Source organism: Coregonus lavaretus (assembly GCF_964263955.1).
Source record: "Coregonus lavaretus genome assembly, chromosome: 37".
Taxonomy (NCBI): domain Eukaryota; kingdom Metazoa; phylum Chordata; class Actinopteri; order Salmoniformes; family Salmonidae; genus Coregonus; species Coregonus lavaretus.
This window is the reverse complement of record NC_140024.1, coordinates 30,274,720-30,296,977: the sequence shown is the minus strand read 5'-3', so window position 1 is coordinate 30,296,977 and position 22,258 is coordinate 30,274,720. Positions and strand designations below refer to the sequence as shown.

The 22,258-nt window shown below is 43.4% G+C and overlaps 1 protein-coding gene across 2 annotated transcripts in view; it reads right to left on the bottom strand.

The window, feature by feature from the left end:
• Positions 1-21,907, bottom strand: part of LOC311111860 (casein kinase I) — a 49,448-nt gene extending 27,541 nt beyond the window's left edge. For both annotated transcript variants that reach the window (XM_084154766.1, XM_084154767.1), the window contains exons 1-4: positions 21,803-21,907; positions 16,319-16,729; positions 14,632-14,672; positions 9,958-10,027 (exon numbers count right to left, since the gene is read on the bottom strand). In XM_084154766.1, the coding sequence (XP_084010892.1) occupies positions 9,958-10,027; positions 14,632-14,672; positions 16,319-16,493 (286 nt within the window). In that variant the 5' untranslated portion in view covers positions 16,494-16,729; positions 21,803-21,907. The remainder of the gene's footprint in view (positions 1-9,957; positions 10,028-14,631; positions 14,673-16,318; positions 16,730-21,802) is intronic.
• Positions 21,908-22,258: the final 351 nt, after the last annotated feature.

Below are 22,258 nucleotides of genomic sequence, written 5' to 3'. Positions count from 1 at the left end.
AAGTCCCTCTCAAACTGCCGCAAACAGCTCCTTTGTTCCACCCCCATACACGCGGAGACCGGCTCAATCGATGCCTCCATTGATGCTCTCTCATTGTTACCCAACGCTTCGGTTTACCTCCACTGTACTCATATCCTTCCATATCCTTGTCTGTACATAATGCCCTGAATCTATTCTACAACGCCCAGAAATCTGCCCCTTTTATTCTCTGTACCCAACGCACTAGAAGACCAGTTCTTAAAGCCTTTAGCCACATCCTTATTCTAGTCCTCCTCTGTTCCTCTGGTGATGTAGAGGCTAACCCAGGCCCTGCAGCCCCCAGTCTCACTCCTACTCCCCAGGCGCTATCATTTGTTGACTTCTGTAACCGTAAAAGTATAGTTTTTTTGCATGTTAACATCAGAAGCCTCCTCCCTAAGTTTGAGTTATTCACTGCGTTAGCACACTCCGCAAACCCTGATGTTCTAGCAGTCTCTGAATCCTGGCTTAGGAAGGCCACCAAAAATTCTGACATGTTCATCCCCAACTACAACATCTTCCGTCTAGATAGAACTGCCAAAGGGGGTGGAGTTGCAATTTACTGTAGAGATAGCCTGCAGAGCTCTATCATACTATCCAGGTCTGTGCCCAAACAGTTTGAGCTCCTACTTCTAAAAATCCACCTTTCCAGAAATAAGTATTTCACTGATTGCTACAGACCACCCTCAGCCCCCAGCTGTGCCCTGGACACCATATGTGAATTGATTGCCCCCCATCTATCCTCAGAGTTCGTACTGCTTGGTGACCTAAACTGGGATATGCTTAACACCCCGGCCATCCTACAATCCAAACTAGATGCCCTCAATCTCACACAAATTATCAAGGAACCTACCAGGTACAACCCTAAATCCGTAAACATGGGCACCCTCATAGATATCATCCTGACTAACTTACCCTCTAAATACACCTCCGCTGTCTTCAACCAGGATCTCTGCGATCACTGCCTTCTTGCCTGCGTCCGTAACGGGTCTGCAGTCAAACGACCACCCCTCGTCACTGTCAAACGCTCCCTAAAACACTTTAGCGAGCAGGCCTTCCTAATTGACCTGGCCCAGGTATCCTGGATGGATATCGATCTCATTCCATCAGTAGAGGATGCCTGGTTGTTCTTTAAAAGTGCTTTCCTCTCAATCTTAAAATAAGCATGCCCCATTCAAAAAATGCAGAACTAAGAACAGATATAGCCCCTGGTTCTCCTCAGACTTGACTGCCCTTGACCAGCACAAAAACATCCTGTGGCGTACTGCATTAGCATCGAATAGCCCCCGCGATATACAACTTTTCAGGGAAGTTAGGAATCAATATACACAAGCAGTTAGGAAAGCAAAGGCTAGCTTTTTCAAAAAGAAATTAGCATCCTGTGGCACAAACGCCAAAAGGTTTTGGGACACTAAAGTCCCCCCCCCCCCCCCGCTTCTCCTTCACACAAATTCAGACAGCTGATGTTCTGAAAGAGCTGCAAAATCTGGACCCCTACAAATCATCTGGGCTAGACAATCTGGACCCTTTCTTTCTAAAATTAGCCACCGAAATTGTCGCAACCCCTGTTACTAGCCTGTTCAACCTCTCGTTCATATCGTCTGAGATCCCCAGAGATTGGAAAGCTGCCGCGGTCATCCCCCTCTTCAAAGGGGGTGACACTCTTGATCCAAACTGTTACAGACCTATATCCATCCTGCCTTGCCTTTCTAAAGTTTTTGAAAGCCAAGTTAACAAACAGATCACCGACCATTTCGAATCCCACCGTACCTTCTCTGCTATGCAATCCGGTTTCCGAGCTGGTCATGGGTGCACCTCAGCCACGCTCAAGGTCCTAAGCGATATTATAACCGCGATCGATAATAGACAGTACTGTGCAGCCGTCTTCATCGACCTGGCCAAGGCTTTCGACTCTGTCAACCACCGCATTCTTATTGGCAGACTAAATAGCCTTGGTTTCTCAAATGACTGCCTCGCCTGGTTCACCAACTACTTCTCAGATAGAGTTCAATGTGTCAAATCGGAGGGCCTGTTGTCTGGACCTATGGCAGTCTCTATGGGGGTGCCACAGGGTTCAATTCTAGGGCAGACTCTTTTCTCTGTGTATATCAATGACGTCGCGCTTGCTGCTGGTGACTCTCAGATCCACCTCTACGCAGACGACACCATTTTGTATATATCTGGCCCTTCATTGGACACGGTGTTAACAAACGTCCAAACGAGCTTCAATGCCATACAACACTCCTTCCGTAGCCTCCAACTGTTCTTAAACACTAGTAAAACTAAATGCATGCTCTTCAATCGAACGCTGCTGGCACCCGCACACCCAACTAGAATCACTACTCTCGACGGGTCTAACCTAGAGTATGTGGACAACTACAAATACCTAGGTGTTTGGTTAGACTGTAAACTCTCCTTCCAGACTCACATAAAGAATCTCCAATCCAAAGTTAAATCTAGAATCGGCTTCCTATTTCGCAACAAAGCCTCCTTCACTCATGCTGCCAAACATGCCCTCGTAAAACTGACTATCCTACCGATCCTTGACTTCGGCGATGTCATTTACAAAATAGCCTCCAACACTCTACTCAGCAAATTGGATGTAGTCTATCACAGTGCCATCCGTTTTGTCAACAAAGCCCCATATACTACCCACCACTGTGACCTGTATGCTCTTGTTGGCTGGTCCTCACTACATATTTGTCGCCAAACCCACTGGCTCCAGGTCATCTATAAATCACTGCTAGGCAAATCCCCGCCTTATCTTAGCTAATTGGTCACCATAGCAACACCCACCCATAGTATGCGCTCCAGCAAGTATATCTCACTGGTCATCCCCAAAGCCAACACCTCCTTTGGCCGCCATTCCTTCCAGTTCTCTGCTGCCAATGACTGGAACAAACTGCAAAAATCTCTGAAGCTGGAGACACTTATATCCCTCACTATCTTTAAGCATCAGTTGTCAGAGCACCTTACCGATCACTGCACACAGCCCATCTGAAATTAGCCCACCCAACTACCTCATCCCTATATTGTTCTTTATTTTGCTCATTTGCACCCCATTATCTCTATTTGCACATCATCTCTTGCACATCTATCATTCCAGTGTTAATACTAATTGTAATTATTTTGCACTATGGCCTATTTATTGCCTTACCTCCATAACTTACTACATTCGCACACACTGTATATATATTATCGACTATGTTTTGTTTACCCCATATGTAACTCTGTGTTGTTTTTAAATAACACTGCTTTGCTTTATCTTGGCCAGGTCGCAGTTGTAAATGAGAACTTGTTCTCAACTGGCTTACCTGGTTAAATAAAGTTATAAAGTTGAATACTTATCTAATTAAGATAGTGTTCTATTTTTAATTAATTAATTACTAATGTTAAGACTATTTTTTGTAGATCGTTGGGGGAAAAAAAGGTCAATTAAATCCATTTTAATCCCACTTTGTAACAGAACAAAATGTGGAAAAAGTCAAGGGGTGTGAATACTTTCTGAAGGCACTTTACACCAGTGGGCAATAAACAGCTAGAACAGGTTCCATTTTGTGCTGTGTGAGGGGCCAATTAGCCCGTTTTGTAGGTTACCAATCGTGAAACAGGAGCAGGCATTGACATCTCGGATGCTCGCGGGGAGCCATGGCAGGAGTGGAAAAAAACCAAGTGGTACCATGGGGATGAGCTGTGAACAAGGGCTAATAAGTGGCTTCAAACAGGACCTCCCATTTTACTGCCAAGGGGAAGAAGACGCAGGGTGGAATGGATTTAGCTAACTGGGACCTTTTGATCCTGCTGCAGACTGATGTTCAGTTCTGTCAATGCCATGTCATAATCAGGGAGACAAAGGACAGGTTTACCTCACCAAATCTAGTTTGTCAGGTCTAAAATATGAGCAACACAGGTGGCCAAACAAGCCATTAGTGTGGCGGAAGCAGACTTCATCCATGCTGGACAGACGACTGAGCAGCCTGGGCCTTTCGGTAATAAAACATGAATTTATGGGGAGGATTGGATGGCGGGAGAACGCTTTGATGAACCCTTAGTATGCACTTTCAAGCCATTGTGCACATCAGATATTCTCATCATCTCATAACACTGCAACGCTTATAATTCTGAACAAGGTGCTCCCGTACTCTACTCATGGTATTGAGATGTTTTACGAACAAAATAAACATTTCTATCAATTGTGGCACCATTGGAGAAAAAAAAACATCTACTACCATATGCCAACTTTGCCTGATGACTCAAACATAATTATTCTGCTGCTCTATGTTCGCTACATACTTCAGCCTGAGATTGCCATTATTCAAGTAGTTTGTGATGTTGTCAAAATGAGGGGTGTTGTACAAGACAAAGTAATCAGCGATTAGATCATTTCTAACCAATCAAGAGTATCAAAGCCAGTGACATTTTCAAAAGCTGCCTTCCCCACGTGTGTTCTGGCCCAACCCATCTGTTTCTGGGACCAATCCGAATTGTTAGAATGTGTTTGCGTTCTATAAATCATTGGGGAGGTGCTTAGATCCAGACTCATTGCGGAGAAGCAACTAACATCCGTGGGCATGTCGTAGCGTTTGGCCGGAGAAAGGAGTTTGGGTAGCCAGGCAAATGCCAACCACCAATAGCTGACAATACAAGGAATCTCTTCTTCTCTCCGAAACAAGTCCAGACATGCCCACAGGGACTTTCTTATATGCAGGGGAATTGCCAAATTTGCTGAACTCCCAGAGAGAAAATAACTTCATACTGTGAAGATGTAGTAGGTCTATTGTGTGTTACTACAGTCAATATTTATTAAGTCAATGTAAGAGAACCATTTGAGCAACCCTCACTAGGGTTGGGCGATGTCTGGACACATCCACCCATCGTTGATATACGATTGTATCGTTTTTCTTTTCTTTTTTACCCGGGGCTGGGGGGAGAGCGTCATTGCAACCCTAACCCTCACAATCAAACATTAAGTTGAAGCAGGTTCTTCTTTGGTGACAAAGGAAGATCTTATATTAAGGGCACATATTAAGTATAACGAAAACATTTTGAGAATCACGGTAGAAACTGTCCCGTGTTTAGGTCCTGTGGTGAACGAGCGAGAGACTTAACAGCATCCTGTCCCTGTGTGTAAGTCAGCCAGCCAGCCAGCCAGCTCCATTGACTGCCTGCAGACACGTCTACAGAGCCGTCATATGGCTGATCCATCCATGGCGGTGTATGACACGCCTACAGAGCCGTCATATGGCTGATCCATCCATGGCGGTGTATGACACGCCTACAGAGCCGTCATATGGCTGATCCATCCATGGCGGTGTATGACACGCCTACAGAGCCGTCATATGGCTGATCCATCTATGGCGGTGTATGACACGCCTACAGAGCCGTCATATGGCTGATCCATCCATGGCGGTGTATGACACGCCTACAGAGCCGTCATATGGCTGATCCATCCATGGCGGTGTATGACACGCCTACAGAGCCGTCATATGGCTGATCCATCCATGGCGGTGTATGACACGCCTACAGAGCCGTCATATGGCTGATCCATCCATGGCGGTGTATGACACGCCTACAGAGCCGTCATATGGCTGATCCATCCATGGCGGTGTATGACACGCCTACAGAGCCGTCATATGGCTGATCCATCTATGCCGGTGTATGGGAAAAGGGCTGCAGATAATGTTGCTCTGGAACAAAGTTCTTTCAATAACCACAACAGCAACAGGACAGGACGGGGGAGGTCTCCCCTCTCATCTTTCATCTCTTCTCTGGGAGCAGTGGTGCTTGTAAGACTAGGACGGGCGGAGGCTGCAGCGGTGCTTGTAAGACTAGGACGGGGGGAGGCTGCAGCTAAGAGGCAGTCATGCTGAAAGAGATTATAGGAGGAACACGTCATGGCTATTTCTGTAAATGAAAATGAGTAGCCTAACCCTCCCACGCTACAAATGCTCCCAAGCAAACATTTACTTGACAACACTTTGGATAAAATTGTCGTGTTTGAGTTTGTTTGGATGAGTTGAATCGGGGTGCTTTTCGCCTGCAATTTCTCCTTGCTCAGCACCAAGTGACATGGACTGGGTGGGTATACAGTGGGTTTTGCTGTACATCTCATTGGCAAGTCTTGGTCCTCTTCTTACAACCTTTAGAACTTTGGAACCATCCACCCAGAAACTTTAGGTTGTACCTTCTGACGGTGAAGGACCTCACAGCAAGATGATATGGGAAGGGGATTTAGTATACAATACAAACATGACCGCACACAGCCCCAATCTGAAACGGCAGAGATTAAGCTGCTCTCTTTCTTTAAGAAGAACAGCAGCCTTCCACCAAACAGGATGCTTCCATTAATCTCAATTAGATGTTGTTGCATCATTAATCCATCTGGTTATCCCTCACATCTAGAGCCAACATCTGCCCTTATTGGGAGCAAGATAATGATCCTGATCCTGTGGGGAGTCGTGAATTAAATGTGCAAGTGCATGCATGTTGAGACTTATGCAGAGCTACACAAGCTCGCTTTCCCATAAATCCCTAGACTTATTCAAGTCCGTAGGAACAAACGGGGATAACTTTTATTGAACAAATTCAGCGCTGTTTAATTTCATCAGATGATAGGCCGGTTGGTTTATGGGCTAGATGTCCCCTGGCCTGATCCAATCAGAGGCTGTAGTGGTGACCTGACAGCCAATCAGATGCTGTAGTGGTGACCAGAGAGCTGGTGTAGTGTTAGTGCTGGGGCGTGGCTCCTGCCAGGGCCTTTATTTGGCTCGCTGGATGAAAAGCCGAAATTAGTGTGACATTTACATTTACGTCATTTAGCAGACGCTCTTATCCAGAGCGACTTACAGGAGCAATTAGGGTTAAGTGCCTTGCTCAAGGGCACATCGACAGATTTTTCACCTAGTTGGCTCGGGGATTAGAACCAGCGACCTTTCGGTTACTGGCACAACGCTCTTAACCACTAAGCTACCTGCCGCCCCAGACATGGCACTTAAAGCATACAAAATGTTAACATACTATAAAACTTTATATTTTCGCATAACCAAAAAGCCTAGGTAGGAGGTACAAAAAAAAAAGTGCCACTTATCTTTTCCCCACTAGCACCAACTTCGCTGATAAATACTTTGAGGTTAAATGTACTACGATTGCAATATGCTGTCTCACCTAGCGATCTTAGGATGAATGCACTAATTGTAAGTCGCTCTGGATAAGAGCATCTGCTAAATGACTAAAATGTAAAATGAGGTAAGTTAGTGCTTAGACTGGCAGTCCCACTAAATAATTAATGAGTTTCCGCACGGTTGGCCTTTTCCACCCTTTACCTCTGCCAGTAGACCCTGCATGCTTTGTCGGACTAGCCCAGGGGTGGGCAACACATGGCCTTGCAGGCCAGATCCCATTCAATCTGGCCCGCGGGAGGGTTTTTGGGGGGGTGGGGGGAGTTATTATTTTGGCTTTAAAAAAAACACCAGGCCACTCTTGAACGTCTAAAACTAGTATCGAAAGTACGTAGAAATTATAATGGACCTACACGTTTTCAAATTGCTTTTGACAAACAAAATATGTGCAGCCCTTCTCTGAATTTGGAAATCCCGATGTGGCCCTTGTGCCAAAATTATTGCCCACCCTTGGACTAGCCTATACTATACTCACACCAACCGGTCTACTTTGTATGGCAAAGGCACTAGGCAGCGCCTTCAGAGAGCTGTGACCCGTGCAAACGAACAAGACTTAGACAGACGTTCCTTCACATTCCAACCCAGATGGAAGAATTGGAGAACAAACTGGATCTACAGCTCAGCCATTCTTGAAGGACAATGGCAGTCCAATAGGAAGTGGTTCTGTACTTGAAGGACAATGGAAGTCCAATAGGAAGTGGTTCTGTACTTGAAGGACAATGGAAGTCCAATAAGAAGTGGTTCTGTATTATAAAAAAATGACGTGCTTGACCTTTGAAGCCTAATCTTAAAACACCTAATAATGAAACACAAAGAGCAACCTACTCTTCGTTGGCAATTGATGTTGGTGGCTTGTGCACTAGTCTGCTCCATAGTTGGCTGGTGTGAGTCTGACAAGGACATATCCTATCTCCATTTCTGGAAGAATGACCTTCGGTAGAGCTTTACTGCTTTCCCTACATTAAAAACCCAATGAAAAAGCACTGTTTTCACCATGGTTTAATAGGAAATTTTTAGAGCAGCTATTAAAAGATCCCTTCATTTCTATTGTGTCTCGGTGTGTGGGTTTCCACCCACTTCCTCAGATACTCAGGGAGGGGAAAAAATGAGTGTTTCCCTTAATCCAACCTTCTATAATGGTTATTACGTCTTCAGAAGATTCCTGACAGTGGCTGGTGTAAGAGGGGGTTGAGGAAAATGGAGTCACAGACGGTTGAAAATGTGTCATGAATACTATTTGATGAGAAATGGAGACACTTTTTCAACCTCCTGGATGTCTGGGTGGGGATGTTATTAGGGGGATTTGTGAGCCTGTAAGTGAAACCTGCATGAACTTTTGGGGATAACATTTCTGCCATGGGCTGTACAGCATAAACTAGTAACTGTTCCACCCCAAAATGCAAAAGCAGCGAGCATCTTTTGAATATTTAGGCAAGATTTGAACAAACTCAAATTCCTCCTCTTCTGAAGCTGATTCAAAAAGTGTGAAACATATAGGCATCAACATCTGGAAAAGCACCAATGACTTTGGGGAAATTATTGTTTTGGCTGATGTCCAAATCGTTTAGGCCTATTTGCTTAAAAACATATGCATTTTTCAAAACATGTTATCTGGATGCAGAACTTGCTAGTTGGAGACCTTTAGACAAAACAGGCAATTCATACACTTGTTGTATTAACAGGTCTCAGGACCCCCTTTTTTTAAATGGGTGTAAAATATGAAGGCGTCACACAGAAAAGGCCTCCATGATAGCAACCAGAACTGAGAGCTCAACTTAGTCCTCAGCATTGCACACTTTCTCTCTAAAACGTTGAGGTAGTGCTTAGCAATGACCCGTAGCTAGCACAGTTGGCATTTAAACGTGCAGCCTGTGCGTATGTCACACCCATAACCTGTAGAGATAAGGGTCACATCTCTGCTAGGTGTTGGTAGTGACGAATGACAGCACTTCCTGAATAGGGGGGGGGGGGGATGCAACCGCCAAGATCAAACTCCACCGGCTGCTCACAGAGACAAAGGAGAGGGCTTGTCGTAGCCATGTATCATTTCTCCACAGTCACTTATCTTCCTCCCCAGAAAACAGACACACGGACAATCAGGCCAGCAGTTCCCAGGCACATTAGGCCAGTCTTATCAGCATTGGGTAAAGGAAGTGGCTTTCTGCTGCACCTGGTGGTGGGGGGCTTCCAAGTTGTATGGGCGAGAAATAGGGGGATAGCCTTTCCTTCCTGTTCTCGATTCTCCCTCCCTGGCAAACCCACATTCTAGTGTCCAAACCAACATATGAGGTATAGTGCCCGTCTTGTGAATAATGTCTGTTGTGCTTCATGTGTCCTACAAGCCCAAACTCCCATTGCAGGCGTGTGACCACAGCTTGTGCACCTTTCCACTACGTTATGATCATAGTAGTCTCGGTTGATGACGCCAACCACGACGGATTATAATCCTTTATATCAACGTCTATGTCATTTGAGATCTTTTCAAATGTATTTGCAACATGCACCGAATACAACAGGTGTAGACATTAGTGAAATGCTTACTTACAAGCCCTTAACCAACAATGCAGTTTAAGAAAAAAGAAAAATAGCAAATAATTAAAAAGCAGCAGTAAAATAAAATAACAGTAGGGAGGTTATATACAGGGGGTACCGTACAGTACTTTGTTGTTGTTAATCAACCAAAAACAGTTGAGTGATTGTCATGCAGCAACACAACACCACCAGGGAACAAGAATTAAGATAATCCAGAGCGTGACCTTACCTGTACTTCCTAATGTTTTGTAGAACCGGTACTCCAAATGTAACTGTGGTGCCCTCGACTTGACTGGTTCCTGCGCGACAGGGTACAACAAAGCACTTCAATTAACAATGGGAAAAGAACACACCCTTTTACTGACTGGCAGTTTTTCCCGCAGCATTTGGGTTCAAATTGCTGACTTAAATTGGAATGAGACCGTTTTGCGAACTTCATATTTTTGGTAGTACAGCAATTTATAGCCACCTGGAGAGCTATTATAATGGCATGAGTAATTTCCTGTGCCACGGCTTTTGGAGGCACACCTAAATTGGAATTAGTTTTGCTAACTTCATTTCCACCAGCTACTATTTATCTGCTTGTCCAGAACAGTCCTGCCAAGGTACCATCGTGCCACACATATCCCAGCCTAGCTTGTGATTTATGAAGAGCATTTGGACTACTAACTTCAATACATGCTAACAGGTATCCTTTACAGGGGTCGCGTTAGAGTTCAGAAATCAGCATTTTCTAAAAATCTGTTTTAAATAATTTCACCTGCGTTTTATATTGAAAGTCAAGTGTTTTTTTGCTTCAATAAAAGTTGTCCGGGGAGTGCAACTATAGTTTTCCTTCACCAAAAACACATTAGTGCAACATATTCGGCAGAAAATAGCATCATTTTCATCAGATGACAACAGAAGTGCAATGCTTTTTAGCTGGCAGCCACACAAGTAAATGAGCTTACAATGAAATACCACGTTTTTTTTTGTTGCAAAAAACTATGCATGGTCATCATATTTCTAATGTTTATCATAGAAAGAATGCAGCCAGCTACATTTCCTAAATGTTTTACTTGATGTTAATCTTGCATTTTACCAGAGAAAAGTAGCTAAACATCAGTCAGAGAGCTGTCTGCTGATAGAACGCCCGTTCGTGTGAATTCTCACCCTGAGAGGAGACTTGCAACTGAAGCACAAAATTAGTCTGATGACAGCAGAAATTACAATAAGGTTTACAAAAATACAGTAAGATATTTATGTGTTTTATAATTTTTTTCCCTGGGTGAAAAACAGAGAATTCTGCGTTACATGCTGACCACACCGCTCGCGTTACGTACAAGAGAGCATTGCAAAAATAAAATGTACACATACATGTTATTTAAATCATTGCGCACGCCAACGAGCATCTGCGTAGACAGGCGCTAAAATAGAACTTGGTTCGATTTGTGATGTTTGACGTGCTGCAAGTCCCGACTCTCCCATCTACTCATTGGTTTTTAGGAGCATATACCCATGTGGGTGATTGAAAGATTAAATTAGGTCCACACTCCAGTCCAGTTGGTGGTGTTAATGCACCTTAAAGTTGGTTGCCAACTGCCATATAAAGACCAAAGAAGAAGAAGCAGCCTGACGGAGGAGAGATTACTGGGATAGGATAAAGTAATCCTTCTACCCCCCACCCCCCAAAAAAAGACATTAAAAAAAATATATATATATATATATAAAAATATATATATATAAAAATAAAACATTTGTAAAGTGGTTATCCCACTAGCTATAGGGTGAATGCACCAATTTGTAAGTCGCTGGATAAGAGCGTCTGCTAAATGACGTAAAGGTAAATGTAAATACTAGAAACAAACTCGGTTTACCCTTTTATCTGTGGATTAATTGTCAGAGGACCTTGTGCATTTTAGGTAAAATAACAACCCAATGTTTATATCCCAGGACAAATTAGCTAGCAACAGCAAGCTAGCTAGCTAAATTGCCATAAATGTTTAATGCTTTTCGACCTGTCCCCAAATTAATATAGTTGGTTCAGAGTTCGTTTTGACATTTCAACCTGCGTGTCCTGATTGCGTCTGGTGTGGGTGGACAATATCAACATGCGCGTGATGGCGCACGCCTAGTTTAGTATGATTTTGTACATAAACACAACGTTAGCTCTGACGGGTCAAAGAGACAGTTGTTGTGTTGATTTGGGAGGTTATAACAGCACACTGATGCCGCTAAACCTTCTCAGTCCTCCACATTGTACATTATAAAGTCAATCGTGTTGTCTTTCTACCATAGACAATGTGTCAGGGCTTCTATACCTATGGTTTCCACCATGATGAAATAATAATGGATTGAATTTAGCGCCTTTCTACCAACTGAGGTACTCAAAGCGCTTTAAATGGTAACCATTTTGTGCCAGAATGCTCACCACACATCAGCTAGCATTGTGGAGCGGTGATAAATGCCAATTAGGAATGAGAGGGATGATTAGGTGACCATGATGGAAATGGGGCCAGGTTGGGAATTTAGCAAGGACACCGGGATTAACACCCTTACTCTGGGGCAAGTGCCATGGGATTTTTAAATGACCACAGAGAGTCGGGACACCTGTTTAATGTCACATCCGAAAGATGGCACCCTATGCAGGGCAATGTCTCCTTCACTGCCCTGGAGCATTGGGATTTGATCGTAAGACCAGAGGGCCATCGAACACCACTTCCAGCAGAATCTGGTCTCCCCATCCAGGGACCTACTACGGGCAACTCTGCTTAGCTTCAGAGGCAAGCCAGCAGTGGGATGCAGGGTGGTATGCTGACAATTAGGCCTAGTCACTTCCACCTAAAAAATACAAGTCTAATTTCCCTTTCAGTATTAATCCTCAGAAAGATTAGTTTGTAAAGAAAGACTTCAGTAGGCTACAATTGATATGCATTCACTCTGCCCTGAATCTAAGCATACAGAGCAGTGCTTCCGTCAGTTGCCTCATACGACAGCCCCCAATCTCCTCTAGACGTGTCCTCCAGGGGAATTACAACCAGGGCTCGCCATGTTGACTGTCAACAACTTAAAAACAGTCTTCTGCTTCAAAGGCAGAGTCTGATGTTTTTCAGGCGACGTGTCCTCTGGAGTGTAAAAGCAAGGCGGGTCACATGCATGCCTCACTAGGCCTTTGCTCAATTATTGATGAGTGACATTACGTGTGTAGCCTATATCAGGCCTTTTAGTCACTGCTAACTGTAGCCTATATATATCAGGCCTTTTAGTCACTGCTAACTGTAGCCTATATATATCAGGCCTTTTAGTCACTGCTAACTGTAGCCTATACATATCAGGCCTTTTAGTCACTGCTAACTGCAGTGTTGGTTTAGGATCAAGGGCATGTCGCAAGATATGAAAGCTCTTATGAAAATATGCGATAGGGGAAAAATTCAAATCGCTCATGCAGACAATTAATCATATAAACGCATGTGATGGCTATAACATGTTTATGCTACATGTTGGCATGTTGCAAAGCGTTATGATATGTTTTACACTTAACAAAAATAAAACGCAACTTGCAGCAATTTCTAGGATTTTACAGAGTTACAGTTCATATAAGGAAAACCGGTAAATTGAAATAAATTCATTAGGCCCTAATCTATGGATTTCACATGACAGTCAGTATCTGGTGTGACCATTTGCCTCATGCAGCGTGACACATCTCCTTCGCATAGAGTTGATCAGGCTGTTGATTGTGGCCTGAGGAATGTTGTCCCATTCTTCTTCAATGGCTGTGCGAAGTTGCTGGATGTTGGCGGGAACTGGAACACGCTGTCGTACACGGCGATCCAGAGCATCAAAAACATGCTCAATGGGTGACATGTCTGGTGAGTATGCAACCTGGACATTTTCAGCTTCCAGGAATTGTGTACAGATCCTTGCGACATGGCGCCGTGCATTACCATGCTGAAACATCGGGTGATTGTGGCGGATGAATGGCACGGCAATGGGCCTCAGGATCTCGTCATGGTATCTCTGTGCATTCAAATTGCCATTGATCAAATAAAATTCTGTTTGTTGTCCGTAGCCTGCCCATACCATAACCCCACCATGGGGCACTGTTCACAACGCTGACATCAGCAAACCTGTACAGTCGAAACCGGGATTCATCCGTGAAGAGCACACTTCTCCAGCGTGCCAGTGGCCATCGAAGATGAGCATTTGCCCACCGAAGTCGGTTATGACGCCAAACTACTCTCAGGTCAAGACCCTGGTGAGGACGATGAACACGCAGATGAGCTTCCCTGAGACGGTTTCTGACAGTTTGTGCAGAAGTTATTCGGTTGTGCAAACCCATAGTTTCAACAGCTGTCCGGGAGGCTGGTCTCAGACGATGCCGCAGGTGAAGAAGCCGGATGTGGAGGTCCTGGGCTGGCGTGGTTACACGTGGTCTGCGGTTGTGAGGCCGGTTGGACGTACTGCCAAATTCTCTAAAACGATGTTGGAGGCAGCTTATGGTAGAGTAAATTAACTTTCAATTCTCTGGAAACAACTCTGGTGGACATTCCTGCAGTCAGCATGCCAATTGCACACTCCCTCAAAACATGAGACATCTGTGGCATTGTGTTGTGTGACAAAACTGCACATTTTAGTGGCCTTTTATTGTCCCCAGCACAAGGTGCACCTGTGTAATGATCATGCTGTTTAATCAGCTTCTAGATATGCCACACCTGTCAGGTGGATGGATTATCTTGGCGATAGGAGAAATGATCACTAACAGGGATGTCAACAAATTTGTGCACAAAATGTGAGAGAAATAAGCTTTTTGTGTATATGGGAAATGTCTGGAATCTTTTATTTCAGCTCATGAAACATGGGAACAACAATGATGCATTTATATTTTTGTTCAGTGTAGTTTATTTTTACAGGAACGAGTACTTACCAGTTTAATAGCTACATACTCGTTGGTGTAGAGATTTTTACCTGAAACAAAGCAGAGAGAGGTGGCATTCAGATAAGAGCACTTTGGTTATTATTCAACCTACTGAAGGGCTAGCCTAAATAGAGTGTTTTGGTGTTTAGCCTAGTAGATAGTGAATGACCATTTCCAAAAGCAGTGTCAGAGCAGGACAAAAAAAGCCATGGAAAATAGTGAACTCTGTGTTGCTCAGGGGCACTTCAGCCCAGCCTCAAGAAAAAGGAGTGTGTGTGTTTGTATCCATCTAGACAGAGGTTTTTGTGTGACCCAATAACTGATATATACACTAGATTACTATTGGGGGGCGGTGTGTTGAAGCCACCGTGCTGCCATCTTGGCACTACCCCACCATTGCAAAAAATATTTTGGAAGCTATTTATTTATGAATTTATTAATGTCTACATTCGTTTTTTTGCCACATGTATTATATTACAGATACCTTATGCATAATTTTAAATTATATTATGTGAGCTAAACACAAAAATACATACAATTTTCCTTAAAGTATAATTTTGAGATAACTAATGTTACAACAAAATAGTTAAATACATTTCTCATTTTTTATTTTATTTAAATACTGTAGAATTCCATTCATTCCTCTGGAGGACTGCTCCTACTGGGGAGTGCCAATATGGCCGACGGGTGGCTTCAAAGCCTCTCAATGGCCAATACATAGCAGCAGCAATCCAGGTTTTATATACATCATTGGGGTGACCCCAGTATGTTCCATTCAGCAAGCAGGCCCCGCCTTTGGCCATCAGGTGTACTAGCTAATCTACAATTAACAGACATCCATTGATATTTGGAGCATAGCAGAGCGCCACATGTGATACTACATTCTGTACACAAACACAATGTTAGCACTGATAGGTCTCAGAGCCAGTCTGTGTGTCGGTCTTGTGTTGATGTGCGAGGTTATAATATAACCAGTTATAACACACTTTGAAGCTGATAAACCTCAGTCCTCCGTGTCATTGGATTGTGAGAATGTCATGAATTTAGCATCTGAAATATGGCTTTTATGTTCCTGGCCATGATAGGACAGGAAAAGCCACTGAAATCATGTGCATTATTCATGTGATTACTATGAAGCAGGCATGAATAAATCAGTATCAATATAGGCCTATCCCCGTGAGCCCAAATAAAAGCACTATTGACAACATAAGCCATGCTGGGCTTGGGAGGCTTGTGTGGCCAATAGTGTTGCACGGTATACTGTTACCACGGTAATATCACGGTACAAAAACATCATGATACTTATAGGCTTGGGCTGATATATGATTAAATCAAATATCGTGATATTTGACATTGACGCTATATCGTGATGTGCAAGAAGATACTCTATTTAAAACTTTACAAATCAAAACGTTGTAGTTTTATCAGTTAGGCCACAGGATGCAAAGCCACTGAATGTTTTCCCTGTGGTATCGCGATACTACTCAGTATCGTGATACTTGGTCTGGTATCGTATTGTTAGTAAAATGTTGGTATCATGGCAACACTAGCGGCCAACACATGATATGAAATGTTCAACACAAAAAAGATCAGTTCAACTGAGCAGCTTATGTTTCCCATGTAAGCCGAGTGTCCTTGGGTGGTTCAACATGAAATACAGGCCTACCATTATAAAGATCACGTTAAACTCTCTTACCGAGCTTCAGTTCTCCGAAGTTGCCGCAGCCGATCTTCTTGCCCACGCGGAAGTTGGGTCCCACCATGAGCACCCCGGAGGAGGCTGAGGAGCTGGAGGGTCTGGAGTGCCCGCTGCGCCCCTGTGCCACCTTGCTGCTCCTCGCCGGCCGCTCACCCTCTTTTGGATGGTCCATGGCACTGCGGGTGCCGCCGGGCGGCTGCTGCTGCTTCGAGGGATCCAGTTAGAGGCCTCGGGCCGTGCCCACCACAGCCCCGTCACTGGCACCGGCTGAGGCCTGGCACGACAACGCTCATGGGCCGAGGGCTGGCACCTAGCCGCTGGCTGCCCCTTCACCGCCCTCTACCAATCACTGTGGTGGCTGGCCAGTGTGCTCGACATCGGGGTGGGACCAGGGAAGAGATAGGAGACCTGGGGAGGAAGCAGGAAGTAAACACATTAGGAGACGTCTCTCAGTACAATGTCATTGAGTGACATGGTGGTTTAAGGAGGTGATCTATGAATTAGCCTTTTGGTGTTACCAGCAGGCCATCAATTCATCTTGACTGACTGTCCTACGAGGCACCTGGCCAATATGAAAATATAGCTACCGAGATCATTTGTCTGGCTGAATGGGACAGACTTCAACAATCAGAGCACGCTGGACTGTTAGCTACCATGCTTATTAAAGCTAGAATCCTTAGTTGCTACATCAATTTTTTGACTTAATGATTTATACCCATTGATTCTTGATGACTATAACTTATAAATGTCACATGAGCTTAGATTAAGTGTCATACCCCATCAGAACCCAAAATATACTTTAACTCTTTTAAAAACTTTTTTAAAAGCTGTTTGTAAACAATGTACATGTAAACAAACACTGTATAGACTCAATTAAAACTATAATTTTGAAATCATGGATGACCAGTTCTTCCATCAATAGCTCTGCCTATGAATTTGAGTGTTTACATTTCTCTAAGCTTTTTACCGAAACAGAGGCTGGGTGTTAGCTTTGTTATTGTTTCAACTAAGGATTTTAGCTTTAAGGAGACACAAATACGTTGGGTACGGCAAAGTCAAACATGAACTACAGTCAACTTATTATCATTGTCTACTATTAGAAAGGTGAACGGAATAGTACATTGTTGTATGTCTCGCTCTACCATCGAAGACTTGCTAGAGAGATACTAATCAACATGAAATGTAGTCAGAGGTTTGACCCTGGAGACAAAATGAAAGTCGTGATTTTAATCATCTTAGAAGATTACACCCACTGGCTGTATTCAAGGATGTGGGTAGTGAGATTATTATGTAAACCATTACATAAAGTTGTCTCTCAGCAGGGAAACAGAATAACAACTTTACACACAGCCTGGACTTCAACACAATGTCTTGCCCATGAGAGAGTCTGTGTTAGCAGGCCTAATCATTGTCAACACAATCACACTGTCTTGAGACAGCCTGATTGTCAGTAATGCTTTCTTGCTCATTAATTACAATAGCACAGCAGAGGCGTGTAGAGTCTAACTTCATAAAATGATCAGTCAAGAGACAACACAGGGAAAACAGATTAAGTCGAGGCCTACATTCAATGGACCTACAAAGCTAGCTCCCTTTTCCAAGAGCCATCATGAACCAAATTATGTTTGCAGATCAACCTAATTATGTTTGCACATTCATAACCGCTCAATGTATTTTTTTTGTATATCAACACAATGAATCCTGAAAAGCATAGATGATTTGCCGAGACATGGCGGCATGGGTGAAGCTGGAGTAGTGTGTGTGTGTGTGTGGGCCCCGGTGCGGTGACTCATGTTCAGTTTCTCAGATTCCATCTCAGCATCAAAGACAGCCAGTCTCTCCCAAGGGCAGCTCCACAGCCTTCCCGTTACATAAACCCCCAAAACAGGGAGAGCACAGGACAGCAAAGACAGCAGTGGTGGTGGTGAGGTGACTGACAACTCACCCAGTCCCAGCCTGGATAATCATTGCCATCTATCAGGCTGCACAACAGTCATGCTGGATCTTGTGTGCATGCATGGTTGTACTAGACCTAAATGACTAGTGTTATTGCTTTAGATATAATATAATATAATAATAAGCCATTTAGCAGACGCTTTTATCCAAAGCGACTTACAGTCATGTGTGCATACATTTTTACGTATGGGTGGTCCCGGGGATCGAACCCACTACCCTGGCGTTACAAGCGCCGTGCTCTACCAATTGAGCTACAGAGGACCACTCATCTAATGACTTTGCCATTAGATGAGTGTGCCACTTTTTTTCCAGTCCAATAATCAAATTGGAAATTGACCTTCATATGTGTTTAGGGGGTCGATATTTACTACTTGCTGCTAACCTAGTTGTGGGTTAACAGTAACTTGTATTAATACTGTCATTAACAACAGTTTTGTTGATTTCCCCCCCCCCCCCCAGATAACAGTGTAGGTTACTTTACTTTAAGTCTGTATGACTTTTGCCATAAGTTAAGCCATCTGTGCATTACAACCTTTAACTTCAACACAGGATTTCCCACAGCCCGATGTCTGACAAACACTTCTGATGGTGCCATGCACAAATATGCAAAAAAAAAAAAAAAACATAACATTGATGGCTTTCCTGCTAAGTTACGTTTTTTTGGCATTATATGTGTGCATGACACCATCAGAAGTGTTTTTCAGACACCAGGCGGTGGGAAATCCTGTAATAGGAGTATATACTATATTCTTACTCATAGCCATCAGGCTTTGAATGTGATGATTTATGATTACGTCCATGCTACGAATGTTGTTATTGCTTGTTTCCCCAGAAAAGGATAGACAACGGCATCTTAGCTTTAAAAAAATAAAAAATAAAATTGGACCATCTTTTAATGCTCCTACGGTGCAGTTGTCTTAGTATGTGTAGGCTATGTTATTGATACTTGTTGTCTGTGGTGATAAAACATTTTCCCATGTTGGGATCAATAAAGTACTACTCTAGTCTACACTTGAGGTAGCTGAGACAATAGGCTGCATTATCAAACTGTTGGGTGTTTAATGAGCAAGACTGGTGAAAAATATCTACAATAACACTGTGGCAACTGTGTGGACAGGGTTAGCTACTGACTGGCCTCTAGGATGAGTTTGTCACAGGTGTCAAATTCATATGGAGGGCCGAGTATCTGGGCGGTTTTCACTCCTCCCTTGTACTTTATAGATCAATGAAGGTCCCTTATTGGTTAAGAACTCCCCTCACCTTGTTGTCTACTTCTTAATTGGCAGAATTGAAAGGAAATAACAAAACTAGCAGACACAGCCCTCCGTGGAATGAGTTTGACACCCCTGCTCTAAATAGAGTCATTAACCTTTAGTGGAAAGATCAGCCCGATGGGGGGGGGTCAGGCAATACGGAGGGATTCACACTGTGGCAGTGCCAGCTAACAGCTGCTTCTCCCACTGTCTGCTCTCATGCACTGTAGCTTGAAGCAATTTATCAGCCCTATTGACTTCCTTTCAAAGTTCCCCACAACAACAACATTGGCCAATTCAACTTTTCCAAGCAGGCTTTCAAAGAAAACTTGCCGGGACACGGGCTGATCCCAGTATTGCGATACTAGGAAGTAAGGAAGGCACCGCAGCGTTCTAAGGCACCGCATCGCAGTGCTTGAGGCGTCACTACACATCCGGGTTCGATCCCGGGCTTGTCGCAGCCTGACGCGACCCGGAGACGGCATACAATTGGCCCAGCATCGTCCGGGTTAGGGGAGGGTTTGCCCGGCCGGGATGTCCTTGTCCCATTGCACTCTAGCGACTCCTGTGGAGGGCCGGGAGCATGCACGCTGACACGGTCGCCAGTTGTACAGTGTTTCCTCCGATACATTGGTGGGGCTGGCTTCCGGGTTAAGCGAGGAGTGCGTCAAGAAGCAGTGTCGCTTGGCAGGGTCGTGTTTCGGAGGACGCATGGCTCTAGACCTTTGCCTCTCCCGAGTCCGTATGGGAGTTGCAACGATGGGACAAGACAGTGACTACCAATTGGATATCACAAAATTGGGGAGAAAAATTAATAAATAATAATAAAAGGCAACAAAACATGAAGCAGACTTACTTTCTTGAGGAAAACAGTCGTAATGTTTGAAAAAACGGTCTTATGTTGTCACTCAGACAGTTGTTTATTTTGCAAACTATAAACACAATATTGTACATAATGTAGGTTTTTAAAGAACCATAGAGTTTAGTCTGTTTTATTTTGTACCAAGAAGAGGGAGTTCTGTCATAAATAAAAGGATAGAAGAAAGTGGGTTGAGAACAACCCTGGCAACTTGCTGGGCCTGGTGCCTCCTATAGGCCTTGTGGTTAACCTGAGACAGACGCCAATAATCTGCATAACCACTGTCAGTTTGGGCAAGACTAGTTTTCATTACAAAAAAACATCAGAAAATGAGATGACACTTTTTCACATGCTTTTTGAGTTGCACAAACAGACGACTGCATACCATCGATTCGTTCTAACCACCCCCCCAAAAAAATTGCTGAGATGCCATGGAACAGAAGTTGAAAGGGTTAAACAAATTATCATGACCCCGCCCTGATTGACCCTCTGTGCTGGCCTAAGGTGCAAACACTCATGTCCCAAGGTTGTAAAGAATTTCACCTGCTCCATTTTTCCTCAATGGCTCACTCAGTCTTTTCTCACTTTGCACGCATATTTGTCCATATATACTGTAAATAAAGTCATTTATATTCTATACGTCAATATATTTTGTCTCAGGTAGCCAGATTAACATCAAATGAGGAATCATTCTACTGTAGGTCTAATCATTTTCTCCAGAAAATAATGGCTATAGTTAGGCCTACACAATTTAAATAACAAGACATACCTAGTTAGCTAACTAACAGGGAAAATACTGATTTAACGTTAACAGCGAATATGCTTTTCCACGAGCTAAACGATGCCAGCAGCGACGTTGGTTATTACAGCCTTCTTCCGTAGACAAAAGCTACTTCATGACAATGTGGACATATCGATTAGCTTGCTACCTACAGTAGATGTGTAAATTGACGTTAACTAGCTTTCACACACTGATCCAATGATGGTAATGTCCATAACGTCAGCTAGCTAACGTTAGATAGTTAGCGTTTGTTTTGTCAAAAGCAAGCACCCATAATGTTAAATTGGGCAATGTTATCCATCCATAAACTTTCATCTATCCAGCTAACATCTAGTTAGCTAACGTTAGGTAACTAACTATGCAAAAAAAATGATTTGGATGAAAAAGCAATAACGTTACTTGCTTGGATACGTTAGCTAGCTAGCAGGCCAACTTACAGCGCCATTTATTTAATTGATATTTAGCTATAGCTAGTCTCATTGACATGGAACCACATTTGTTTCAGGGGGAACGTAATTTCGGTTAACCCAAATTAGGTGGAACGAGGAAATGGAAAATAGCTAACTAGCTACAGTAGTTATCGTCATTAGCAACGAGGCTAGCTATCATCATGCAAACAACCACCTACTTACTTTAGCTGTGGTGATAACTGTTGATTCAGACGCCTCTTGCGATTTCACTTAAATGTCCGCAAGGTGTTCGAATGTATTTAATTCTATAAAATATAAATATTATATAATTATAAGTCAAGAGAGACAGACTAGCAACCCTTTCATTATTTTTCTTCTTCTCGCTATCTCGCTGCTCGTGAAACGTTTTACGTTCTCCGGAAGTACAGGCAACCGCACCATTGAGCTATGAACAGCACACCCGCTTGCGTCAACACTTCCAGGTTGCACAGGGTTCGATACTTATTTTTTTTGACCCAAGTAAAAAATATATATATTTTTAATAATGGTGAATAATTATTTGAGTATATGACTTCAAATTATGTAACTCAATGGTTTCAACAATGCAACACTCGTACCTACTCCACTGATACAAGATCAGTAATTTAAAATGTATATTATGGGGATGGAATATGATTG